The sequence below is a fragment of the Hoplias malabaricus genome, unplaced genomic scaffold (genome assembly GCF_029633855.1).
Source record: "Hoplias malabaricus isolate fHopMal1 unplaced genomic scaffold, fHopMal1.hap1 H_3, whole genome shotgun sequence".
Lineage (NCBI taxonomy): Eukaryota > Metazoa > Chordata > Actinopteri > Characiformes > Erythrinidae > Hoplias > Hoplias malabaricus.
The window spans coordinates 155,001-177,675 of NW_027101326.1; the positions used below are offsets into that span (position 1 = coordinate 155,001).

The 22,675-nt window shown below is 41.8% G+C and overlaps 1 protein-coding gene across 1 annotated transcript in view; it reads left to right on the top strand.

Annotated features, from left to right (window-relative positions):
- LOC136686048 (glutamate receptor ionotropic, NMDA 2B-like) overlaps positions 1-22,675 on the top strand; it is a 173,468-nt gene that overhangs the window by 135,139 nt on the left and 15,654 nt on the right. The window contains exons 9-15 of the mRNA XM_066659530.1: positions 1,693-1,807; positions 4,128-4,336; positions 5,711-5,882; positions 10,124-10,277; positions 13,434-13,559; positions 15,172-15,401; positions 21,780-21,940. Coding sequence (XP_066515627.1) covers positions 1,693-1,807; positions 4,128-4,336; positions 5,711-5,882; positions 10,124-10,277; positions 13,434-13,559; positions 15,172-15,401; positions 21,780-21,940 — 1,167 coding nt within the window. The remainder of the gene's footprint in view (positions 1-1,692; positions 1,808-4,127; positions 4,337-5,710; positions 5,883-10,123; positions 10,278-13,433; positions 13,560-15,171; positions 15,402-21,779; positions 21,941-22,675) is intronic.

A 22,675-nucleotide genomic window follows, 5' to 3' on the forward strand; every position in this document is an offset into this window, starting at 1 on the left:
AACAGGGAAAAAGGGGGCAAACAAAGTATCCAGGGCAAGAGATGGACTACGCTCTGTTTGTGTAGAAGGCAATTTGTACATTTTGACTTTGATGCCTACAACAGTTGGGACAGAGGCGTGTTTACCACTGTGTTACATCACCTTTTCCTTTAAATCACACTTTTCCATCTTTTGGGAACTGATTGTTGAAGTGTGGCTCGATAGAAGACTTCAGATGCTCAACAGACCATGGAGACAGATCTGGACCGCAACAAGTCCAGTCAAGAACGTGGATTTTGTGTCTACCTGGCCACGTGGTTTTAGCACAAGCAGAATGAGGCTTGGCATTGTCTTATTGAATAACCCAGGATTTCTCAGGGGAAGCAGCATGCGTCTCTCTAAACACAATACACGCCTCCACATTAATTGTCACCCATAGCCTGGGCATTGATGAACCCGGTCTACCATGAGGGATGTTGACTCTTGCACCTCTTGATAACAACAGGTTGGATGCTCTTTAGCACTGAGAACTCAACATCACTGTTTTTCACAAGACCACGGGACATTTCCTCAGTCTTTCAGGAGATGTGTTAGTTCCCAGAAGGTCTCTGGCTGATCTAGATGTTTTATTGCATACTTCAAAGTTTGTTGAGATGTCATAGGAAACAAAATTCAATTTAGATGATTCTTCCATGTACATCATTTTTGTAAAAGCAATCACTTGAGCGCTTTTGTCAGAATGTGCTGAGCTTTGAAATGGTCCTCAGCTGATATTACCTTTTCTTGATACTATATATATTCCAAAATTAGTTTTTTTAAGTTAAAGAAACACTAGGCAAAATTTTTACCAAAAAATTACAGCTTCAAAATAATTGTGATGCTTCAGTGACCTGTAATTAGAAGAACCGAGCTTCTGTGGTTGCTGTTCTGGGCTCAGCACTGCCGAAAGTGCACTATGAAACATTTGGAGGAGGGTAGGAAACCACCCCCTTCCTCCCCTTCCCACTTGATTTCAAGAGACTGCTGTAAAAAATAACTCTCTACACTAAGGTTCCCCAATAGTCGACCCGCCGCCAACACAGCCACGTCACATTGGGTGTGTGTCCTTGAATTTTTGCACGTGAAATTCCACATTTTTCGCAGCTGCTGCTAGAATACCACCGCTCTTCAGATGAGAAACTGCTGAGAGGGTTTAAAGCGCCAGTCACGCCCATTTCACCAGGCTAAAGCTGTTTCTCAATATGAGTTCTTGTGTGTTCCTACGCTCTCGTCTTTTGGGGAAACGTCATCAGTCGCAGCCCAAGTCCGGTTCTGTTTAAAAGTCCGTGTCTAGCCAAGTAGACTCCAAATACCCGGATGTGTTTAAGCTCCGCCCTTGTTAACGAGAATGCACTGGGATGAGACTTCTTTAGACTCGAGAGAGTCAGATATCTCAGGATGTGTTTTGCATTCTTGTATTCTTGAGGAAAAGTAATTGGGGACCCCTGCTCTACACTTTACAGCAATCGAGGGAATGTAATATATTTATTTAAAGTAAAATATAATAAATAAACTTGTAGTCTTCTTAAATGAAGGGATAAAATGTTTCTGTGTTGTTTACATTCCACCTAAAAGTCCACAGTTTTCATTCATTTAACGCCCAGTCAAACCGGCTGTAAGACACTCGTCATCTTTCAGTGTCAAGGAAACTATCTTGCTGTGTTTATTCCTCAGGTATCTGATGAATGTGACGTTTGAGGGCCGCAACCTGTCCTTTAGTGAGGATGGATATCAGATGCACCCAAAGCTGGTCATCATTCTGCTGGACAAAGACAGACAGTGGGACAGAGTTAGTATCTTCATTTTACTCAATATCTCTGTTCCTATAATTCTCCCTCAGCTGAAAATGACTCTTTTGACTATGTATTATCAAACCAAGTCAACAGTAATATGATACGTACAGGGGTTGGACAATGAAAGTGAAACACCTGGTTTTAGACCACAGTAATTTATCAGTGTGGTGTAGGGCCTCCTTTTGCGGCCGATACAGCGTCAGTTGGTCTTGGGAATGACATACACAAGTCCTGCACAGTGGTCAGAGGGATTTGAAGCCGTTCTTCTTGCAGGATAGTGGCCAGGTCTCTACGTGATGCTGGTGGAGGAAAACGTTTCCTGATTCGCTCCTCCACAACACCCCAAAGTGTCTCAATAATATTTAGATCTGGTGACTGTGCAGGCCATGGGAGATGTTCAACTTCACTTTCATGTTCATCAAACCAGTCTTTCATCAGTCTCGCTGTGTGTATTGGTGCACTGTCGTCCTGATACACGGCACCGCCTTCAGGACACAGTGTTTGAACCATTGGATGCACATGGTCTTACTGGTGCAGTGTGGAGTTAATGAAGATTGTCCACCAGGCTGCTCCAGTTTAGCCCTGACACGTCCCACACTACAATGACAGGGGTTTCACTTTCATTGTCCAACCCCTGTACTTATATAGTAACTATATTATTTTATTGTTATATATGTATTAGTTTCCTTACATATTTATTAGGTGTGAATACAGCACAATATATTTCTGGTGTCCAAAATCTAAGGTTTGTGGTTAATTCGGCCAAAAGTAGCAGGAGTGGAAGTGATGTAGCATACAATATTGTTAGGTTTAGTTATAGCACAATAGTTGTAGGAACTAGCTGTAATAGTCGTTAAAAATCTTAGAGTCTCCTCTCTTTTATTGATGCTAAACATCTGCCATACATGGCTTTGCAGTACTCTTATGAAGTTATGTGGGATCATATGTGGGGGTGGGGGTGGTACATGAGCTTTTCCTGACGTAAACAAGGACTACTGACGTGCAGATTGACCAATTAAATGTTTACAGAGAAGGTTATCGACCAATAACGGTAGCGCTACAGTCAGACCGTCCAATCAGAAGATTTTAGGCTACTTCACCACGCCCCATTCTCACTCAAGCGAACCAATCGGAGTAGGGGAGGGCGGGACTAGTTTATGAACGAAACTTCTCGAAGTTCTATGTGAGCTCTAGAAAAACAACATCCCGGACGTTTGTGAAATTCCGTCCGGACATGTCCGGGTAAAAGAGGACGTCTGGTCACCCTAGGTCATATCCATTATGGGGAATTCTGGGTCTAAGCTCAATTCCTGAATGGGGAAAAAAAGATTGGGAATTTTGGAAATTGCCACTGGTGCAAAAATGGTTTAAACGCCTGAAATATTTGGCCATACAGGTTTCTGTTGAATGCCACTGCATCTGAATTACAAGGCTATTAAGGACTCAAAATATGAATTTAGTACATTTTTGCACATTTAACTGACATCATGTGATAGTTTCGCCATCAAGCCACATTCAAAACAGCAAGATTTCTCCAAGTATGTTTCTTTGAGTGGTACATGTACTTTTTTAGTATAAGTTTAGTTTAAAATAAGACTTTTATATATATATATTTTAATATATTTATGAAACATCATTGCAGTGCCACAGCATTGGTAGCTTGTTTCTAACATAAATATAGCAATATTCATATTTCAACTGCTAAACACACTTATGTCTCAGGGGAACCGGTGACATTCAGTAGAAAAAACACACAGAACAAAATATGTCAGGTTTTGAAACATTGTGTTTGACACTGGGTTGACAGCCCAACCTTTCTCCTGTTCTGAACTGAGCTTTGACCCAGAAATCCCACTACAGTGTGACATACGACATACGACAGATTGTGGACCACAGAATCAGTTAATGATTTTTATTGTGTAATCGTCCCACTGTAATTATACTATCATCCCCTGTAACATATTACATTAAGCATTTATTTTGTTGCTGCATGTTATTATGTTACATTCTGTATTGCGGTGTACACAGTGTTTTCTCTTGACTTTTATTGACTTTTACCTTAAGTTTATTCGCTTTTCATTGCTGTTGTACGCAAACCTCATTAACATCAGTTAATATAGTTTGGAAAGTGTTTAAAAAAATGTTCTGAACAAATTAATAAGGAATACAAAGAAGGCCATGATTTGTTGTTCTTTAGCATTGAAGGCTTTAACGATAAATCAGCAAAAGCACTGAATCTATAAGTGTGCTGTAACTGCTATTTTAGCCTGGGCTCTCTCTCTCTCTGTGTGTGTGTGTGTCTATATATTTATGTAGGTGGGGAAGTGGGAGAATGGCTCTTTGGCGATGAAGTACCACGTGTGGCCGCGCTTTGAGCTGTACTCTGGAGCTGAGAGTCGGCAGGATGACCACCTGTCAATCGTAACTCTGGAGGAAGCACCGTTTGTGATAGTGGAAGATGTAGATCCTCTGAGTGGGACATGCATGAGGAACACTGTGCCCTGCAGAAAACAGCTAAAGATACGGTATAAACATCCTGTAATGTTTACTGTAAATTGCTAGCAGCTAAGCTAACAGGAAAGTAGTGATACCTTATAGCGCAAGTGTTTTTTTGTTTACCAAGTTACAAACAATAAAAATGTCACAAACACGCTGAATGGTCCCCAAGGTCCAGTTGTGCACCTTAAATGGATTTTAAAGCTACAGTGCTTTACCACATTAAAGGTGCCTTGTGTCAGGTTTAGTACCATACAGTGGTGACACTGCAGATTTCAACCAATGCCCCTCCCTCACCCCTCCTTTTACAAAGTGGCCACTTCAACTTAACAGGCAGCCTTTGTTAGAAGAGGACTTACTTCCTGTTTTCAGGATTCATTCTAATCTAATGATGAAACAACTATTCATACTACGTGAAAACACACTACAACATTTAGATTAAATCAATTAACAATAATAAAACAATAAGAAATAAGCCAGTTTCCATTAAAGAGTTTTTGAGGTCAATTCATGGAACGCAGCACAATTATTTCCCTAAATACACTGATGACTCACGTCATTACGTTACTAAGTTACTGGCAGAGGGCTAGGTTCTTCTATGTTTTGGTCTTTTTCTTCTGCTCCAACACCTGATTCAACACAGCAGCCAATTACCAGGTTTCTAGGTGTGTTACAGAAGGAAAATATCCAAACTCACCTGGACTCCAGCCCTCCAGGACATGAACTGCCCGTCCCTCAGCTAAATAAAGGCACCGTTTAGAGTGTGACCGACTTGTGACGGTTTTCTACAGGGAGTTTTTATATAACAATACTGGCAGTGATCAGCTAAGTGGTTTTAACACACATGAGAAACTCCTGAGTGGCACATGATGAAAAACATTCCTGAGAGACACTGATGAATAAAATCCACTGCTTGTCCAGATTCTCTGGGAAAAGGTCCAAATTGGACACTCACTGCTGATTACACTGATCTCTCTCTCTCTCACACACACACACACACACACATAGTTGCATGCATTCATCTCACCTATATTTCTGCTGTGGATTCCGAGGCCAGCCATTGAGAAATTGCCATTAAAAAGTAAGTTATTTAGTACAAATGTCCTGAATGAAATAATAGGAGCTTTTTGTGTAAGTCAATAGATAGACACTGAATGTATTAACTACTAAAAATAATATTGTATAACAGGTCTGTAGGCTTCTGTGTTATATTCTGTTAAATGTATTCTAAAAATATGTTTTTTTTTCTGAAAATGAAATGAATGACTGGGAATTAAATACATAAAAGAATGTCACTGACACAGTATCATATAGTTTTTAATTTTATCTGATATTTAACTATATACATCTCTCTCTTTCTCTCTCTCTCACATGCTCTCGTTCTTTTTTTCTTCATCTCTCAGTAATCAGACAGGTGACTCTGGTGTGTACATTAAACGCTGCTGTAAAGGTTTCTGCATCGACATTCTGAAGAAAATTGCCAAGACAGTGAAGTTTACTTATGACCTTTACCTGGTCACCAATGGCAAACACGGCAAGAAAGTCAACGGCACGTGGAATGGCATGGTGGGAGAGGTGAGAGTAGGTGTGTGTGTCTGTGTACGCTCTTACAGGGATAATCCATCAGTTGGGTACTGCAGGGCCCGCTGGACCACAGTTATCTGTATCATTTTAAGGCTTATTACATCGTGTACAACTTGTACAAAGTGTAAATTGTATGTTTTTATATCTGCCTTATTCACTGTTAGAATTACCACATAAACTTATTTGTCACTCAAGTAGTTAAAATGTTAGCACTTTCGGTTTGTGTTTACTTTCACGTAGTTAGTGCTCATGCTAATTTGGCCTCATTCCCACCTTAAGTGATGACTACAGCAAAAATAAGTCTATATTACCCACTTATGGAGCAGGAATAAAGCAACATCCTCATCTTTTTCCTGGTTTTTCATGTTTGGAGATCAGTCTAAACAGTTCCAAATGCTGTTGAGCACAGACAAATGACGCCTAGCGTATTGGACAGAGTCCTTTACTGACACTTGGGTGTCGTAAACACATTAGCCTTGTTTCCAGCGTCCAAGCAGACTTCAAGTGGTGAGGAAATATCCTCAGAATTATATAAAAAGTGTTGTTTTTTTTTCATGAACATTGCCTTTAAAAGGAAAAATAGGGGATGTTTGCGTGAAGGAAATGTGCTTCCTCCTCCGCCAGTATCCACACCTGAAGTGCGCTTGAGCAAGGCACCTCACCCCAACAGCTCCCTGGGTGCTTTGGCTGGCAGCCTGTTGCTCTAGGCGTGTGTGCACACTAAATTGCTCGTTTAAATAAAGTAAAACATTTTGTTCTTATTATTCTACAGCGTATCTGTGCATTAATATGTTAAGACTTTTGATCGGTGTAGAGGAGGCATTCCCTTTTTGTCAATTAGAAAAACGTTAGCATGCGACTGTGTGTTCAAACTAGAAAAGGCGCTAAAGCAGTAAAAAAGATAAAATAATAAATACATTTATACATAAAAGATTAGTTTTCCTGTTTATCTTGTGTAAAGTTAAAGTTGCTCTTTTCAGATCTTTCTTAAAAAAGAAGTCCTCCAAAACTAACAGTAATAAGTAATGAGAAATTTGTACTCAAATACTTTTTTAAAGTTAAATCTCCTAACCTTGCCTTTAAATCGTCTAAATGAGATGTTCAGTCTCCAGCCTACTTTAAAGTCAGGCAATAACTCTTTATTAAATTCTCTGAAAAGTCAGTTTAATATGCATTCGGCCTGCTACTGTTTAAACTTTCATTTTAATCCATGCTAAATGGATAGTGACCCAGTTTCATTGTAACAGCGAGTATCCCTGTTGCTCTGATGAGCTATCTTTTGGTGGGGGGGTGGGGGTTGGGTATGGGTTGAAGAAGCTCACAGGAAGCCTCGAGCCCACACTCTCTTATTCCCAAAACCTCCCAACAGCAGTGCACGTTTTCACCACTAAAGGTTCAAATGATGTGCTGTTATGAAAGTGGGAGGTGATTTCTCCAATTTGTCCTCATTATCCTGTCTGCTGTGCTGGAATAATAAGCATTTTATTTGTTATTTATTCTTTAACCCAATCTATTTATTTTGTTTTAATACACAAAATGTGTTTTATATTTATGTCCAGTGTTGAGGTGATAGGCCTGAAAGAATGTTGAAAATGTAAAATGTACAGTTAAACCCTAGAATGCTGTGTGGAGGACAGTGTTGTTGTTCATTTCCCACAGTAACCACGGTAGTCTTGTGAAGGGTTTCATACAGTAGTGCTAAATAATTAAGATTTATGAAATATTTTACTAATTACAAACAAAAGTATTGAGAGACACCTCCTAATCATTGAATTGAGATGTTTTATTAGGTCCCTTTAGGTGCCAAAGGGGTTTAAAATCAAGCAGCTAGCCACGCAGTCTGTTAACGGGTCATAGTAAAGTGTCTCATTGAATTTGAGCATGGTGTTAAAATAGGATGCCAAAAAGGTTGCAGTTAGTTCCTGAAATTTCTTACCTCCTAGATATTCCATGATAAAATGTGAGTTGTAATTCTGAAAAAGTGGAAGGATTTAGGAACCACAGCAACTCGTCCACCAAGTGGCAGACTATGTGATGTTACAGAGTGGAAACTGTTGTAGATGTAAAAGGGGGACCAACTCCATATTAGTGAATATGCATTTAGAATGTGATGTCTTAAAACCTCCTGTGTGTACAGTCCCTATATCTTTGTCAAAGTAGTGTATTTTTCAGGTAAGATAGTAGGTAGTTGCAGGTGCTATCCCCAGGAGCTTGGGCCACAGCCTTTATAAAACACTTTCACATGTGGCATAGTGTTACTCATGGAAGTGTTGTATAAAGCTCTTCAGCTGCTGCTTTATTTCTGCACTTTGTGTCTGAAAGAATGAATAATGTCTCCCTGCAGCAAATCAAAGCCTGCCATAATCCATTGTCCACTACAACACACCTGATTACATGAATTCAAACACACACACACATAGTCCAGTATACTAGGTCCTACCACACCCTGGGGGCACCCATTGACCAAACCAACTACTGATTATTCATTCATTCCTTGTGTAAATGCTTATTCAGTTCAGGTCACAGTGGGTCCATTGCAGGGCAGTTCCTTCTACTGATTAGTACTACTTAATGACTTCTTAACTGACTACTTACTACTTAATTCATGCAAAAGGAGCCCAGACCAAGTATTGAGCACATATTCTGTACATACTTTTCAGTAGGTCAACAATTCTGTATTAAAATCATTTATTCATTTAGTCTTATATAAAGTTCTAATTTTCCTTTTGGGTTTTCATTGGCTGTAAGCCATAATCATCAACATTAAAAGAAATAAACACTTGAAATAGATCACTCTGTTTGTAATGCATCTGTATAATATGTGTTTCCCGTTTTTGAATTGAAATACTTAATATTTTTTAATTAACTGTTTGATGATATTCTAATTTATTGAGATGCACCTATGTATTCAGTTGTGTTTTGTTGTTGTAATTATTCCCATTTTAATGTTTATTAACTTTGGCAATAGTGTGTTGTGTTACATCTATGCCACTAACACTTCAGAAAGAGAGGCAGGAAAAGAAGAGGAAAATGGAATAAAAACGGGAAAGAGAGAGAGAGAGAGAGAGAGAGAGAGAGAGAGAGAGAGAGAAAGAGAGAGAGCGGAAGCAGGACAGGGACAGAGGTAGAAGATAGAAGACGGGGGGGGGGGGGGGGGGGGGAATGGATACCTAAGAGTAAAAAAAAGCAGAGTGAGAAAGATAATCTGAAGGAAATGAGAAATAGGTAGGGAGCGCATGAGATAGGGAGAAGGAATGAGAAAGACCAATTGAGAGGGAGATGGGAAGAAGGGAAAGAGAAGCCGAAAGAAGAGGAGAAAAGAGAGGTAGCGTAAGAAAAGAAAGAGAGAGAGTAAGAGCAAGAGAGGACGAGGGGAAAGAACTTGCTACTGGATGAATGTGTTGTCCCAAAGGACACACACACACACACCCTCAAACGCTCGCACTATCATGCCACAAAACCACTTTTAGATAAAACCAAGCCTTATACACATGCCTCTCTATCTTAGACACACACACACCCGTATCTTGTTTCTAGGTTGTGTTTTGTCCCAGTTTAGCAGGCAGGCAGGTATGTAGGGCTAACGTGCATGTGGATCAGGCCAGGGTGGGACAGAGGGAGAGACAGAGACAGAAAGTGGGAATGGGGGGATGTGTTATTTCTAGCAGTGACCCAGAGTGGTAACCCACTTTCTCTTTTCTTCGTTCTGTTGTTCATTTTCTCTCTGCCACACCTTCTGCTCTTTATCCATTTACAGTCTTATCTTACCCTGGGTCAGAGTGTGTGTGTATATATATATATAGTGTTGCAGTCATATAGCTGCAGGCACCTGGAGGTTGTGGGTTCAATCCCGCTCCAGGTGATGATCTTCTTAGGTGTACTCCGGTTTACTAATTGGCGACTCAAAAGGTCGTCATAGATGTGAGTGCATGTGTCGCCCTGTGAAGGACCGGTACCCCCTCCAGGGTGTGTTCCCACCTTGCGCCCAGTGATTACGAGTAGGCTCCGGACGACCCATCGATCAGCAATGAAATGCTTACCATACCTTAGTTTTGCGCTGGAGCTACAAGGCTCATGTTGTTCAACAGGAAACAGGAAATGAATGCAAAACTGCAAGACTATTATGGACTTCAGTGTAGACTTCACAAGACATGCCTTGGCTGTTTGATTACAATTATGATGAGTGAAATATTACAGATTTTTTTTTTCTCTCTTTCTCTTAATATATCTAGGTGGTGGCAAAGAATGCCCACATGGCAGTTGGATCACTCACCATAAATGAGGAGCGGTCAGAGGTCATTGATTTCTCAGTGCCCTTCATTGAAACAGGCATCAGCGTCATGGTCTCACGTAGCAACGGCACAGTGTCACCCTCTGCATTTCTGGGTGAGATGATTTTAAAAATGATCTTCCTTAGAGAGAGCCCTTTATTGAAGCCTAAAGTATCCATACATGGTAGAAATGTATCCAAATGCAGATACAGTTGAAACCAGAAGTTTACGTACACTGTATAAAAAGACACATACGCATGTTTTTCTCACTGTTTTAGGTCACAATTATTTACATTTGCCAAACGCCAAAATAATGAGAGAGAGAGAATTTTTCAGGCATTCCTATTACTCTCTGCAAAGTCAAAAGTTTGCATACACTAAGATTACTATGCCTTTAAACAATTTGGGACGGCCCATATGATGATGTCATGTCTTTGGAAGCTTCTTATAGGTTTATTGGCAACATCAGACACACACCTGTGGATGTATTTTAAGGCACACCTGAAACACACTGTTTCTTTTTATAACATCATGGGAAAGTCTAAAGAAATCAGCCAAGATATCATGAAGAGAACTGTGGACTTGCACAAGTCTGGTTCATCCTTGGGTGCAATTTCCAGATCCCTGAAAGTGCCTCAATCATCTGTACAATTATCTGCAAGTGCAAACAAGATGGGAACGTCCAGCCATCGTACCGCTCAGGAAGGAGACGGGTTCTGTGTCCCAGAGATGAACGTGCTTTGGTCCGAAATGTGCACATCAACCCAAGAACAAAAGCAAAAGATGGTGGCTGAAGCTGGTAAGAGTGTGTCTTTATCCACAGTGAAACGAGTACTGTATCGACATGGGCTCAAAGGCCACTCTACCAGGAAGAAGCCATTACCCCAAAAGAAACATAAAAAATCCAGATTCCTGCACAGGAACAAAGACCTTAATTTCTGGAGACATCTTGTGGTCTGACGAAACTAAAACTGAACTGTTTGGCCATAATGACCACCGTTACATTTGGAGGAAATAAGGAGAAGATTGCAAGCCTGAGAACACCATCCCAACTATGAAACACGGGGGTGGCAGCATCATGTTGTGGGGTTGTTTTGCTGCAGGACGGACTGGTGCACTTCACAAAATAGATGGCATCATGAGGAAAGAACATTATGGGGCAATACAGAAGAAACATCTCAAGACATCAGCCAGGAAGTTAAGGCTTGAGCGCAAATGGGTCTTCCAAATGGACAATGACCTGAAGCATACTGCCAAACTGGTTACAAAGTCAATGTTTTGGAGTGGCCATCACAAAGTCCTGATCTCAATTCTATTGAAAATGTATGGGAAAAGCTGAAAAGGCAGGTGGGAGCAAGGCGGCCTACAGACATGGCTCAGTTACACCAGTTCTCTCAGGAGCAATGGGCCCAAATTCCTACCAACTATTGTGAGAAGCTTGTGGAAGGATATTCAACAGTTTAAGGGAAATGGTACCAAATACTATGCGGAGAGTAATAAAAATGCGTTAAAAATCTCTCTCTCTCTCATTCTTCTGGCATTTGGCAAATGTAAATAATTGTGGTGATCCTACCTGACCTTAAACAGGAAAGGTTTATTCTGATTTCATGTCAGACAGTGAGAAAAACAAGCATATGTATCTTTTGATATTGTCAGGATCGCAGAGCGGACTGACGGAGGCGGACACACTTGCTAAAACACAGCGAACGTTTTATTTATACAAAGGGAAGATAACAAAACAGATACAGACTGATAGACTTTGACAAAAAGACACAGGGCACTAACAGAGACTTAGACAAAGGGAGCTAAACAAACTAAACTAGAACATGGAGAGCTAGAGCAAACAGGACAGACTAGAGAGCTAAACAGACCAACACTGGACAGAACTAAACAGGGTCTTAAACAGAGAACTAAACCTGAACAAACCTAAACGAGGATCAGCAGAGACAGACTGGACTAGACTGGACTGGACTGGACTGGGTAACATGACACGGGAAACGATGCACGCGAACCAACTGGATTGGAAACAATACAAATGACCTACAACCAGGAAGTGACACAAGAGAGGGACACAGACAAGGGACACCTGGAACAGATAACGAGGGGGACGGATTACAAACGAGACTGACGAGGACAAGGGCGGAGACACGAACAATAACAAACAGAGCCATGTGCTACAGACAACAGGACAAGGGCGTGACATATAAAGTGTATGTAAACTCTTGGTTTCACTTTTTGGTTTCAGTCTACTTTGCCTTTGTACTTTATCTCCAGACGAACTCACTGGAGACTTTTACTGTAACCCCAAACGCCATTATACTTGTGTCACGGCTCCACAGGGAGGACGTAAATGCAAGGAATTTTATTCAAACAAAGACAGAATCAACATAAACACGGGTAATAAATACAGACGGTAATAAAGACAACACTAAACTAAACAGAGTTAAACTAGGACCGACAGAGAAGAGCCATGAACTGGGGTAGACACATGTAAACAGAAAGACTGAGAAACATACGTCTACGCACACAACACCAGACAAAGGAGCACTGAAACTACAGGGGTCTATCAGGAGAAGACAAACGAGGAACACCTGGAGACAATAACGGGACAGAGGCAGGACTAAGACGGGACTAGGATGGAAACATGAACAGTAACAAACAGAGCCATGGCAGGGAAAACAGACACGACAGGACAAGGGCGTAACAACTTGAAAATTAAATACGTTTTTTTTGCATCCACTGTGTCACTCAGAAGCCGACTGACTAAATCTCTCATTGGGGATTTTTAAACTTTGAGGAAAAACAAGTTCCGAATATTTTGACTGTTTTTTCTTCTAAATAACTACATTTTCTTTGACGTTTCCAACTATAATCTCAAAACTGTCACAGCTGCATTTTCCTGACAGTTTTCTAACTATCGGCACTCAGGTTAAGAAAGGCTGCTCTAGGGTACCTCCACATTTTCTCAGTACAGACTGCTACTGGACCTCTAAACTGCACCAAATCAGACTGCCCAAATAGAGACTGCTAATTTAACGCCAAACCGCCCCAATGCACCAACAACTGCCTTAATCCTAAGTACAACTTCAGAAACACTAAGTATTTTGATGTGTGTTAAATTGCTTTTATTGGAATATTGTCAAATTGACTGCTGTATGCTAGTTCTGTCCACTTTTTCACTGTAGAGAAGTGCCATGCTGAAGTTAAGCGGTGTTTACACAGGAGGGGGAGTTTCTCAGTGGGGCTAAAGACACTGTGTTTGTGTCTGTAGAACCCTTCAGTGCAGACGTGTGGGTGATGATGTTCGTCATGCTGCTGCTGGTGTCTGCCATCGCTGTGTTTATATTTGAATATTTCAGCCCTGTGGGCTACAACTGTTGCCTTGCCGATGGAAGAGGTAAGTTACCGCACCTGCATTCTGTGCTTGTGTGTGTGAGTGTTTGTGAGAAAGGATCACACTCTCAGGTGACACAGGCATCCCCTTATGCTCTGTGGTCCCTGCTTTGTGCTATCACCCTCTCTCTCTCTCTCTCTCTCTCTCTCTCCCCGTCTGTCTGTCTGTCTGGCATTCATTTCCATATTTTCCGGATTCTGGTGTCATAGCTGACAGTGTGTGGAGTCTTAGATCTTCCAGTAGAGAACAGTGAGTGAGAGAAAGTGAGAAAATCAATGCCTCACATCCCTTCTTCATGATCGGTCTATATTTATAACCACCCTTCTTCTGCTGAGTAGTCTGGAGAATTCCTCCCTGTAGGGTACCCAGCCTGGCTCTGATGTTCTAAAAGCTGTGAATGTGTATTAAAATATATTTAAGTAAATATCCCATGACTGAAATACCAAATAAATACAAAGAATAGAGCTTCAGTAGCTGTGTAGAAGTCCAACACAAAATTACAATCTGATTTGCCTCGAGCAGAGCACATTAAACTGATTCAACTGAACAAATTTTGTTTTTCATTTTAATATCAGGTGTACACATGAGTTGTGAGGCCATTTTTTGGTGTAAACACTCTTGTCATTTTATGATAACTGTTTAATAATTAAAACAAACTGTCATTTTAAATAAATACATTTGATCTGAGTTGGATTTTCACTTTTTTTTCATGCAAAATGTCAGGAGCCTGCATTGTGTTTTTTTATTGAATGTAACCTCTTTTTTTAATAAGTTTCTTTCTTTACAGACCTACAGTTATTATCTTTTGTAACATTATTATTATTATTATTATTGTTAAAGTAAATCTAAAATGTTTTGTACTGATTTAATAATGCAAAATTCATAAAATAAATATCTATAAAAAATTTGCACTCAAAAAAAGTAGGGTGTCTAAAACTTTTGCACAGTACTGTATATATATATAATTTGATATTCAAACAGTTATCTGCCATTATGTGATATTAAAAATGACCTACGGTCTAGAGTCTTATTATTGTGAAATTTTATGGGTTTGCATTTTTTTAATCTGAATTTTTTAATCTGAAATGTTTAAATCTGAATAATTCACCTCAAAATTTCAAGTTTCTCAAATGCCATACAATTATAAATATCAGATAAATAGAATTGTTGAAAATGATACAAATTATAAATGTTCAAAATTCTGATTCAAAAATTAACATCATTGGTTTACCTCCAAAAAATCTACTCATGAGAGACACTGAGAAGAGACAGAGAGGTGCATCCGAGAGAGTTTCACTTTAGTTTTTTACCTGTGCTTTGCGGTGTAGGAAAGACTTGGACAACTGTGAGGCATGAACACTCTGAGTTGTTTTTAGAGCATCGCTGCTTCTCAGTTCTTGCAGTTATTGCCGCATCATTTCGATTTTTAGACGCAAAGCCTCTCATGCAACTCACTCACTTGCTCACTCACTCAGGATTAACAAAATGCTGAATGGTATTTAGAGCTTCACATCAATGAAAATAAATAAATATCCGTCTAACTAACCTTACTAAGTAGGTGTGTCATTGTGGAAGCATCTGTCTAAGACTGCGTCTTTACGTTTTTGTTCCCCAGAGCCTGGAGGCCCTTCATTCACCATAGGGAAGGCAATCTGGCTCCTGTGGGGTTTGGTTTTTAACAACTCCGTACCTGTGCAGAACCCCAAGGGCACCACCAGTAAGATCATGGTCTCCGTCTGGGCCTTCTTCGCTGTCATCTTCCTGGCCAGCTACACTGCCAACTTGGCAGCTTTCATGATCCAGGAGGAGTATGTAGACCAGGTGTCCGGCCTCAGTGACAAAAAGGTACACAGATGCTGGAACGCAGGAATGTAAAAATGTGTTTTGTCTTTGTCCTAGCTTTCTGTCTCCTAGCTTTCAAAAGCTCCTTTCCTGGTGCGGGAGCCACTGCTGGTTCCTGGTAAGCAGTGAACCTATTTAAAATCTAGCCTGCATTGCCACTAGCTCAAGAGCAGGACAGTTATGTAACTGGATGTGGATGTACACATATGCCAGCAGAGATTATTTTAACCCTTTAAAGCTGACACAAAAAATCTGCTTTTGGAGTAATGAGGTACAAAACAACACCTTACTGAAGTGGGATTACTTTTCCCTGTAACAAAGCAGTGAAATAAATTACAGTTAGAATTCTTGTAGTCACATCTTATTTAGCAGCTGGTTTACTGTATATGTATTCGTATGCATGTATTAACAGGGGGGAATTCTATATTGAATCTATATACTTGCTTGAGTATACATATTTATATAAAAAATCAATGGGATAAATTACAGTGTGGCGGCATGGTGGTGCAGCAGGTAGGTGTTGCAGTCACACAGCTACAGGGGCCTGGAGGTTGTGGGTTCGATTCCCGCTCCAAGTGACTAACTGTGAGGAGTGTGGTGTGTTCTCCATGTGTCTGCGTGGGTTTCCTCCAGGTGACTGTCTGTGAGGAGTGTGGTGTGTTCTCTCTGTGTCTGCGTGGGTTTCCTCCGGGTGACTGTCTGTGAGGAGTGTGGTGTGTTCTCCCTGTGTCTGTGTGGGTTTTCTCCGGGTGACTGTCTGTGAGGAGTGTGGTGTGTTCTCCCTGTGTCTGTGTGGGTTTCCTCCGGGTGACTGTCTGTGAGGAGTGTGGTGTGTTCTCCCTGTGTCTGTGTGGGTTTCCTCCAGGTGACTGTCTGTGAGGAGTGTGGTGTGTTCTCCCTGTGTCTGCGTGGATTTCCTCCAGGTGACTGTCTGTGAGGAGTGTGGTGTGTTCTCCCTGTGTCTGTGTGGGTTTCCTCCGGGTGACTGACTTTGAGGAGTGTGGTGTGTTCTCCCTGTGTCTGTGTGGGTTTCCTCCAGGTGACTGTCTGTGAGGAGTGTGGTGTGTTCTCTCTGTGTCTGCGTGGGTTTCCTCCAGGTGACTGACTTTGAGGAGTGTGGTGTGTTCTCCCTGTGTCTGTGTGGGTTTCCTCCAGGTGACTGTCTGTGAGGAGTGTGGTGTGTTCTCCCTGTGTCTGCGTGGATTTCCTCCAGGTGACTGTCTGTGAGGAGTGTGGTGTGTTCTCTCTGTGTCTGAGTGGGTTTCCTCCGGGTGACTGACTTTGAGGAGTGTGGTGTGTTCTCCCTGTGTCTGTGTGGGTTTCCTCCGGGTGACTGTCTGTGAGGAGTGTGGTGTGTTCTCTCTGTGTCTGTGTGGGTTTCCTCCAGGTGACTGTCTGTGAGGAGTGTGGTGTGTTCTCCCTGGATCTGCGAGGATTTCCTCCAGGTGACTGTCTGTGAGGAGTGTGGTGTGTTCTCTCTGTGTCTGCGTGGGTTTCCTCCGGGTGACTGACTTTGAGGAGTGTGGTGTGTTCTCCCTGTGTCTGTGTGGGTTTCCTCCAGGTGACTGTCTGTGAGGAGTGTGGTGTGTTCTCCCTGTGTCTGCGTGGGTTTCCTCCGGGTGACTGTCTGTGAGGAGTGTGGTGTGTTCTCCCTGTGTCTGTGTGGGTTTCCTCCAGGTGACTGTCTGTGAGGAGTGTGGTGTGTTCTCTCTGTGTCTGAGTGGGTTTCCTCCGGGTGACTGACTTTGAGGAGTGTGGTGTGTTCTCCCTGTGTCTGTGTGGGTTTCCTCCGGGTGACTGTCTGTGAGGAATGTGGTTTGTTCTCTCTGTGTCTGTGTGGGTTTCCTCCGGGTGACTGTCTGTGAGGAGTGTGGTGTGTTCTCCCTGTGTCTGCGTGAGTTTCCTCTGGGTGACTGTCTGTGAGGAGTGTGGTGTGTTCTCTCTGTGTCTGTGTGGGTTTCCTCCAGGTGACTGTCTGTGAGGAGTGTGGTGTGTTCTCCCTGGATCTGCGTGGATTTCCTCCAGGTGACTGTCTGTGAGGAGTGTGGTGTGTTCTCTCTGTGTCTGCGTGGGTTTCCTCCGGGTGACTGACTTTGAGGAGTGTGGTGTGTTCTCCCTGTGTCTGTGTGGGTTTCCTCCAGGTGACTGTCTGTGAGGAGTGTGGTGTGTTCTCCCTGTGTCTGCGTGGGTTTCCTCCGGGTGACTGTCTGTGAGGAGTGTGGTGTGTTCTCCCTGTGTCTGTGTGGGTTTCCTCTGGGTGACTGTCTGTGAGGAGTGTGGTGTGTTCTCCCTGTGTCTGCGTGGATTTCCTCCAGGTGACTGTCTGTGAGGAGTGTGGTGTGTTCTCCCTGTGTCTGTGTGGGTTTCCTCCAGGTGACTGTCTGTGAGGAGTGTGGTGTGTTCTCCCTGTGTCTGCGTGGATTTCCTCCAGGTGACTGTCTGTGAGGAGTGTGGTGTGTTCTCCCTGTGTCTGTGTGGGTTTCCTCCGGGTGACTGACTTTGAGGAGTGTGGTGTGTTCTCCCTGTGTCTGTGTGGGTTTCCTCCAGGTGACTGTCTGTGAGGAGTGTGGTGTGTTCTCCCTGTGTCTGCGTGGATTTCCTCCAGGTGACTGTCTGTGAGGAGTGTGGTGTGTTCTCTCTGTGTCTGAGTGGGTTTCCTCCGGGTGACTGACTTTGAGGAGTGTGGTGTGTTCTCCCTGTGTCTGTGTGGGTTTCCTCCGGGTGACTGTCTGTGAGGAGTGTGGTGTGTTCTCTCTGTGTCTGTGTGGGTTTCCTCCAGGTGACTGTCTGTGAGGAGTGTGGTGTGTTCTCCCTGTGTCTGCGTGGGTTTCCTCTGGGGGACTGACTGTGAGGAGTGTGGTGTGTTCTCCCTGTGTCTGCATGGGTTTCCTCCGGGTGACTGTCTGTGAAGAGTGTGGTGTGTTCTCTCTGTGTCTGTTTGGGTTTCCTCTGGGTGACTGTCTGTGAGGAGTGTGGTGTGTTCTCCCTGTGTCTGTGAGTGTGTGAGTGAATGTGTGTGTGTCTGTGTTGCCCTGTGAAGGACTGGCACCCCCTCCAGGGTGTATTCCCGCCTTGCGCCCAATGATTCCAGGTAGGCTCTGGACCCACCGCGGCCCTGAACTGGATAAGCGCTTACAGATAATGAATGAATTAAATGAATTTTATAATATGACATGCAGCCATTAAATTAAACAAAAGATCAAGGATAATTTATCCTGGCATTAACGGGTATATGTAAATGTCCTAGTGATTTTATACATGTGTATTATGCTTTAGACAAAAACGGATTTAAAAAAAACAAAACACAACAACAACAACAAAAATAATCGCAGCCTCATTCACAGACTTTGTTTGGACATTTTAGTAATTAGCTTGAATTTAATTTGACAGCTGCATGGCAACATGGCTACTGACTTAATACAAATTATGCTAATTGGGTCATTCATATGTCTCTCATAACAATATAAATTTAGTGCTTGTTCTTGTGCATAATTTACATGTCCTACCTGTGGGATCTGACTGTGTGACTGGTTTTGAATCGCACAAGTGGGAAAACCAGCTTAATCTGTCAAAGAATCTGATCAGTACTAAGAAGAGACTGAAGGATAATGGTCCCAGTACTAAAGACGAGACTCACCTACACAGTAATGATTTGATTTCTAATTAGAAATAATTCTTTAAGCATTAAAGAGAGTTTCCTTGGTTTTTGGGCAGTTCTGGTTTGCAAGGATAAGCAGTTTAGAATTTTGATCAGTCTAACAGGCAGGGTTTTGTTCAAAGCCCTTTAAAGGGTGTTGACATGAAAGTCTGGACCAAGGTTCAAACAAAGATTTTAATTTTGTTACATTGTATAAATTTGGGAGTGTCACGGTGGTGCAGCAGGTAGTGTCTCAGTCACACAGCTCCAGGGATATGGGGTTGGGGTTTCGAGTCCCACTCCGGGTGACTATCTGTGAGGAGTGTGGTGTGTTCTCTCAGTGTCTGTGTGGGTTTCCTCCGTGTGCTTCAGTTTCATCCCACGGACTGGCGACTCAAAAATTGTCCGTGTGTGAGTGCGTGTTGCCCTGTGAAGGACTGGCGCCCCCTTCAGGGTGTTTTCCTGCCTTGCGCTTAGTGATTCCAGGTAGGCTCCAGACCCACCGCAACCCTGAATTGGAGAACTGGTTACAGACAATGAATGATATATATATATATTATATAATATAAATGAATGTATATATTTGACCGCGACACTGAAACGGATTAAGCAGCAAAGAAGAAGAAGATGATGATGATGTATACATTTTATTTCGTTTTATGCTGCAATGTAGCAAACAGACTAAATAATCTGTTCGGTATCTTTTTTTTATATTCTTTACATGGGCTGCATCTCCCCATACTTGACTTTGATTGGTTGGTAGAGGGCTGCATCTGCAAGTAGCCAAAAATATGAATGAATAGATTGATTTCTACAATTTAATACTTACTACTACTATTATTATCAAGATACATCTCTTGTAAAACATAAACACATTACTTACATATCGTCACTGTCCAATTAAAAATGCGAGTATCTCCAATTTTGTGTATTTTTAGATTACTCCATGGTACAACAGCCCTTCGCATTGTGTGAAAATTTCATGATGAATGGACCAATAGAAATGTTGGTGTTCGAATAAAATCTGTTTACATTGACTTCCATTGAAAGTTAATAAGGTTTTTCCTTCTCGTGTAAAGTTAGTATTATGTGAGATAAATGTTTTTAATTGAACAGCGATGACATGAAATGTTTAGCCTTCTTATTTAGCAGCTCCTAATGTCATTTTCAGTTCCACCATAAATGACTGATCTCGTTGCTCTGACTGATTGATGCTGTTTCCCAAACCACACCTGCCTTCACCCTCTACACTTCTGAGTGACATTCTAATCCCATATCTTGTTCTTGAAAAAATATAATGTATTATTATTATTATTAAAATGCTTGGACCCCGGGAATTGCCGCTTGTGGCTATATTTTCTATTATTATTATGTAGTGTTCTAGTGTGTCATTGGGATTTTAGCTTTTATTTATGTTTACTATGGTCAGAGAGCCATTGTGGGACACGGGAGAAAGACAGGTGCCATATTTTATTTTCCTTCATGTGTAAAACTCTGATTATAAAACATTTATGTAAAGCACATTTCAATGTTCACTAGTCATGCGGTTTTCACTTAGGGCATCATGGTATGGTTATGGTAATGTATTTACAGCTAAATTAAAGGTTTTACATGAGGTTTTTGGGGTTTTTTTGTGAAGTAATTTGCTTGGTCACGTCCAGCTGTCTAAATAATAGTGCCTGTAATTGGAAGGAACGTATGAACCATTCAATTAAAGTGTTTTCACTTGGTACACAAACCAAACCTTGGGTCACTTTGATCTGGACCGAGTCCAGCTCTTTCACTCCGGCCAAACTGATGTCCTTTTGTGTGGACCGTGGTCCGAGACACCGTACACGTGCTATTTCTTTATTCAGACCAAAGTGAAGTCAGAAAATCTGGACCAAGCAAGGCATGTACTCTAAATGGCAGTCTACATTCAGGGTCGTACAGATATGTTTGAGCTTTAGAGGTAAATCTGGGATTCTTAACCTGTTTTGAGGGGTTCACAACAGTGGCTCCACAACAAGTATGCAGATGCAAAGTGATGTGGATCCTCCCTTCCTTTGGTGGTGGAGGTGTTGTTAAATGCTGGGATGCACATGATTAATGACCTTGTGATTAATCCCACAAACCAATCATTATTCTTCACTAAACATCCTATTTACCGTTGCCACATGCGCTCAGTATTAGATTACAACAGAAGGGCTTGTGGGTATCTGTCTGTAGCGGCTGCATTTAAGAAACTGCTTAATCAACACGTGTCCTAAACTGAGGCTTTTATAGAAACAGTCCCTAAACATTTCAAATAATAACCAAAAGAAATAACTTTCATAGAAAACTGAAACAAAAGGCTTATAGGCATGAGAAGAGAAACAAGGGCACCTGAGTATAAGCCCCGCCCCCACGGCACTGGGCTGTGGAGCAGTGGAGAAGCATTCACTGATGGTGATGGAGCACCATCCAATATGTTTGTAATGAGCTGAAGTGGCATCTGTGATCCAGAATTAATCATCCCCCGTCAGTGTCTGACCTCACTACCATTTCTGTGGCTGAGTGCAATCAAGTCCTCCCAGAAATGCTCCACCGCAGGGGCACTCTACCTGTTAATACCCTTGATTTCAGAAGAAATTCTGGGTGAGCAAAGGTATATAACGCATGTTAAGCTTGTGCTCACTCAGTTAATGGTGACTTGACATTTACACCTTCTCTTAACACTCTCTCTCTCTCTCTCTCTCTCTCTCTCTCTCTCTCTCTACCCACAGTTCCAAAGGCCTAATGACTTCTCCCCACCGTTCCGCTTTGGAACGGTCCCTAATGGCAGCACAGAGAGGAATATCCGCAATAACTATAAAGAGATGCACTCCTACATGGTTAAATTTCACCAGCGCAATGTGGATGAAGCTTTACAGAGCCTGAAGGCCGGGTCAGGACCAACACACACACACACACACACACACATGAAAGCACTCTTCCAGTCTTACACTTAAGAGTTGCCCACAGCATAAAGAGACTGATGCTAAACACTGGTGGTGTGAATGTTGCTCTGCTGCTGTTAGTGCGACTGACTCTGTTGGTGCCAGCAGGAGATTCATTAGAAAACAAACCATCACACTGCATCCAAATGAGAGAATAACATTCAGACAGAGAAAGAGAAAAATAACTGCTGCAGTTCCTTCGTTGTTAATCCACTGATGTTTACGCTGAAAATTCAAGCTATTTCTTATTTTTTTTGCTGCACCACTTAAATGTGATTATATAATTGTTAATATTCACTGACCTTATTAAAGATTAAGGTTGAGGATATATTTATATTTGTATCAATATGAAACCACAAAATCATGACATTAACGCCACTCGCTCTTAGACATCCACCCAAAGTGGAAGGAACCCTTGCAGTCTGAGCTCTGTACGTTCTATTTACCGTTCATATCAATGAGTTAACAGCCACTGCATCAGCAACTATTGTTATGCAATAACCCCAGCTGCTCCTTCAGAGGACGAGAGACAAGCGCGTCTTTAAGCTTTTCCAAATCTTACTGAGAGTTTGTGCAGTTAAAACTATCTCTATTCTCGTGTATAATTTTGTTTTGAAATGGTTTCAGACTGGTTTCTGTTCTTTGCCATAGTTTTTACTTCATTTACATTAACACTCACTATT